Source organism: Carlito syrichta, unplaced genomic scaffold (genome assembly GCF_000164805.1).
Source record: "Carlito syrichta isolate Samal-C Ts95f unplaced genomic scaffold, Tarsius_syrichta-2.0.1 Scaffold69290, whole genome shotgun sequence".
Classification (NCBI taxonomy): domain Eukaryota; kingdom Metazoa; phylum Chordata; class Mammalia; order Primates; family Tarsiidae; genus Carlito; species Carlito syrichta.
Window position 1 is genome coordinate 51,763 of NW_007013386.1, and position 4,477 is coordinate 56,239.

General features: G+C 41.8%; 1 protein-coding gene across 1 annotated transcript in view; it reads left to right on the forward strand.

The window, feature by feature from the left end:
- Positions 1–1,262: 1,262 nt before the first annotated feature.
- The window catches only part of GNA12 (G protein subunit alpha 12), a gene marked incomplete at its 5' end in the record, with an annotated part of 56,899 nt that continues 53,684 nt past the window's right edge, over positions 1,263–4,477 (forward strand). Inside the window, 2 exons of the mRNA XM_021709419.1 lie at positions 1,263–1,329; positions 2,000–2,215. Of these exons, the coding sequence (XP_021565094.1) occupies positions 1,263–1,329; positions 2,000–2,215 (283 nt within the window). The remainder of the gene's footprint in view (positions 1,330–1,999; positions 2,216–4,477) is intronic.

A 4,477-nucleotide genomic window follows, 5' to 3' on the forward strand; every position in this document is an offset into this window, starting at 1 on the left:
GGTTGACAGAACTGGGCAGACAGATGAAGCCCTGAGGAGGGAATTCGTAGAGACATCTCTGACTGGCTAGTTCTGGTCATCTAGGTCTAGAGAAGAAATTGTAATTACTCTTTTTAGTCATCATTACATTCGATGCAATGATCTAAGGCAGAAGTGGGAAGTTATAGGCTTCAACCTGATGCTATAGCAGAGACATGAAGAAGGCAGAATTGATTCACCCACTGTGCCCCAGGTGTGAGAAATTAACCTCTTTAGCGTAAGTGCCAACTAAAGATTATGAGTTGTACATTTTGAGTGAATTGTATGGTGTAGGGATTATATCACAATAAAACTGTTACTGGGCCGGGCTTGGTGGCTCAGCTTGTAATCCCGCGCTTTGGGAGGCCGAGGTGAGTGAAATGCCTGAGCCCGTAGGTTCGAGACCCACCTGGGCAACTTGGTGAGACCTCATCTCTACAATAAATCAAAAAATTAGCAGGGTGTGGTAGCGCGCGCCTGTAGTTCCAACTACTTGGAAGGCTGAGGCGGAAGGATCGCCGGAGCCCAGGAGGTCGAGGCTGTGGTGGCCGGGAGCGGCCACTGCACTCCAGTCTGGGTGACAGAGTGAGACTCCAACTCAAAAAAAAAAACCTGTTACTTAAAAAGAAATAAAGGTAGGTGCCCAGCGGTCAGCTGACCCTGGAGTTCTCTGTGTCGGAGGATAGGGCGCTGCTGGCAGTCTGGTCCAAGCTCTCGGTGGGAAGGCTTTTCCAGATGGAAAGATGTGCACTTTGCTGCCTTCTTAGAGCCCTCTGCTACTCCACGTGCACCCCGGTATCCATCATACAAGAGAGAATTCAGTGTGCCCCTCAGAACTCAGAAACTTTTGTAGACACTGTCTTGCTAATTTTGAAGTATTAACCTAAGAATGAGGAAGTAGACCTCTTTACTGCCCAGTGAGGCAGTTTTCACTGAGACAGCATTTTCCACAGGCTGGGTGCTTCCCCTAATACTATTTTAGTTTAGGTTATTTCTCTATCCCCTTGACCCTGTCTATGAAGTAAGAAAAGGGCAGAAAATACTAACTTTATTTTTAACAGTGAGGAAATAAGCAAAAGAATGAAAAATCATTTCTCATCCTCACAAACAATGGTGGTGTTAAGTCCAGAACACGATCCCCCGGCTCCTGTTTCAGTGGGCGATCTACTTGGCTTGTGTCGTATTTTAGTCTTTTCCTGTCTCATGACTGCTGACTGCCCATATTTGTGTGTTTTCCCACCCAGTTTAAGTTGGAACAAGCACTTGTATCCTTCTGGTATTGAGGAGCTGCCAGATTTCAGTGACGAGGATGTTAGTAGCACTGGCAGTAGTACGGTCGCCCCCTTACCTGTGGCCAACTTCAGTCAGAAATGGATGAGTACAGTACAGAAAGGTGTTTTGAGGGAGAAACCACGTGTATTTAATTTTTGTTACAGTATATTGTAATCATTCTATTTTGTTGTTAGCTATTACTGTTACTCTCTCAGTATGCCTAATTTATAAATTATACTTTGTCATAGTTATATATGTTTAGGAAAAAATATAGTTCATGGAGGGTTTGGTATCGTTCAAGATTTCAGGCATCCACAGGGGGTGTTGGAGCATACCGCTGGATAATGAGGTACTACTGTAGTTGTTGTAGTTGTTTCTAAAACACTGTTTTATAACTGATGCAGTTTATTTTCCAGTGAAAGCTGCTGAATTTCTTGCCAGGTCTTCCCTGCAGTCAGTTGTCTTCTTTCCAGTAGCTTTACAAATGCATGATAGCAAAAGGCAGACCAGCATGTGTGGTAGATACGTACATCTGTCTTGATGAGGTTGTATTCCTAGGAGTTCAGACATTTCATGCCACAGCAAAAGAAACCAGGAGACAGATTCTGGTTGCACATTTGCGAACTTGTCGGTTTTCTGCTTTATGATAATGGATGCCCATATTGAGGTTCTCTATTATAATTAAATGTTCTTTTCTTTTATTTTTTAGGGCTCAAAAGTTCTTGTCGATGCACGAGACAAACTTGGTATACCGTGGCAGTATTCTGAAAATGAGAAGCACGGCATGTTCTTGATGGCCTTTGAGAACAAGGCAGGGTTGCCTGTGGAGCCTGCCACCTTCCAGTTGTACGTCCCTGCTCTCAGTGCACTCTGGAGGGATTCTGGTATCAGGGAGGCTTTTAGCCGGAGGAGCGAGTTTCAGCTGGTGAGTGAGCCCTCTCTCTGGGCACCTGATTGGAGTTTTTATATGACTGTTTTTGACCATTAGTAGAATTTCCTTAAAAACTACATAACAGTAACAAGCAAGCTGTAAATTGCTAAATCATAATAGTCAAGAAAAACACATAATGGAGGCAAATTAAGGTATCTAAAAGTTCAAGAGGGGACAAAATTAACTCAAGGTAGATAAATATATTCGCCAAGGAATAAGAAGAATTCTTAAATACTAAAGACTGATGCAACTCAAGGAATTCAAATTTTTTAGATCTTGTTCATAGTAGGAAATTAATGCCCTCTTAAAACATTACCCTTTAGCTTATGACAGATATGGGCAAATCACACGTGTTTTTATATCAGTGCCTTGGAAGCTCATCTGACCCCTGGCAAGTTGTTCCCTTCAGATTTGTTCCTTTATTTGAAGGTCTGAAGTTTCAGAAAGGCTGGTGGTTTTAGTCATTTAGACTCATTTAGGATATTAGTCTGCAACCAGAAATTTTAGGAGGCTTTGCCTGTTTGCTTTTTGTTTGTTTTTTTCTGTCTTTCAATGCTAACTGGATGTAAAGAAAATTATCTATTTCTCCTGTAACCAGAATAGATGTGCACAGATGATTTTAATGCACATCAGGTATTCGGAAATTCTGCTGACTTGCACAACCCTTTGTCCCCTGAGTACCGGATCCCAAGTTTTAAGTCATTAGTCCCTTGCCTTTCTTTAAGATTTTGCTATAATGTGTATTTATCTTTGAACAAGAGAGTCTTGAGTTTTACTGATTTTTCAAACTTCATGTAAGTACCTTCTTACTGTGAATATTCTTCTGTGACTTACCATTTTTAATCAGCATGTGGGGATTTAAAAACTTTTTTTTTTTGCAGAGATGAAGTCTCACTATATTACCCAGGCTGGTCTCGAACTCTTGGGCTCTAACAGTCCATTATCCTTGACCTCCCAAAGCGCTGGGATTACAGGCGTGAGCCACCCCACCCAGCCAGTATGTAAAGGAATTCACGTGACACACACAGCTGTGGGTCTCTCGTCTTGTTGCTGATACTCCATTGTATGAAGATACTAGTATTCATCTCTTCTTTCATTGGTGTACTTTTGAATTGTTTTTCACATTTTGCTCTTACAAACAAGCTACTGTGTTCTTTCTTGTTTGTCTCCAGATGCACGTGTTCAAGGGTTTCTTTAATATATGTACATTGAAATAGAATTGCAGGGTCATAAGGTGTATATATCTTCACAGAGACTACAGGCACGTGCTACCACACCCGGCTAGTTTTTGATTTATTGTAGAGATGAGGTCACACCAAATTGCCCAGGCGGATCTCGAACCTGCGGCCTCCGGCAATCCACTTACCTCAGCCTCAAAAGGCGAGGGAATCTTAAGTATGACATTTTTACTAATCCTTTTCCATCTGTACAGTCTTTCTCAAGTTATCTTTATCAATTAAGATTAAAGTGTCAAAAGAAGTAGAAGATATGGCTGCAGCAGAAAGGAAACTTTAATCTCCGAAAGGGAAGGAATGAGAAACAACTGGGGAGAACAAATTATTATTTCATTGTGTAATTGGGGTTTAAGTCTTTCCTCCCATTTACTCACATGGTCTGGGAAGGAAGATTGTAGTCCATTTCAAACTTGGCTGGAAATTGCTACTATCAGTTGAGGATTTACCAAAGAAGGAAATAAAACATCTGAGCTGATTGCTTACCTCTAATGATTTGTAAGATATCAGCACGGTGGAGTGGTTTTGTCAGACTTTGGTCCTTTGTCTTATTCCATTGACATAGTGTTTCAGAGCTGAAAGGGATCTCCCAGCCTAGGAAGTCAAGGCCTTATATTGCCACAGACATGGAAATAAGCCCAGAGAGGGTGTGGCTTGCCCAAAGCTACATCTTTTTGGTAGTCACTGTGAAAAATTTGGGTCTAGAAGTTTAGCCTACTTATTTCTCCCTATACTTATTCATTCAGTCATTGAACATTTATGGAGAACCTACCCCATGCTATATGCTGGGGATACCACAGTAAAAAAGACCAATAATGAACATGTCCCCAGAGAGCTTTTAATTTATACATGAACTTGGCATATGATGAGGGTAAAGTGGCCACGAGGTGTATTAGCCCCTTGTTTTGACCTTATCCCTTGTTGCTTCAAACAGCAAAACTCTTTCGTTTTTTTTTTTTGAGTTCGCCCGCAGCCTCAACCTGCTGGGCTCCGGCGATCCTTCCGCCTCAGCCTTCCAAGTAGC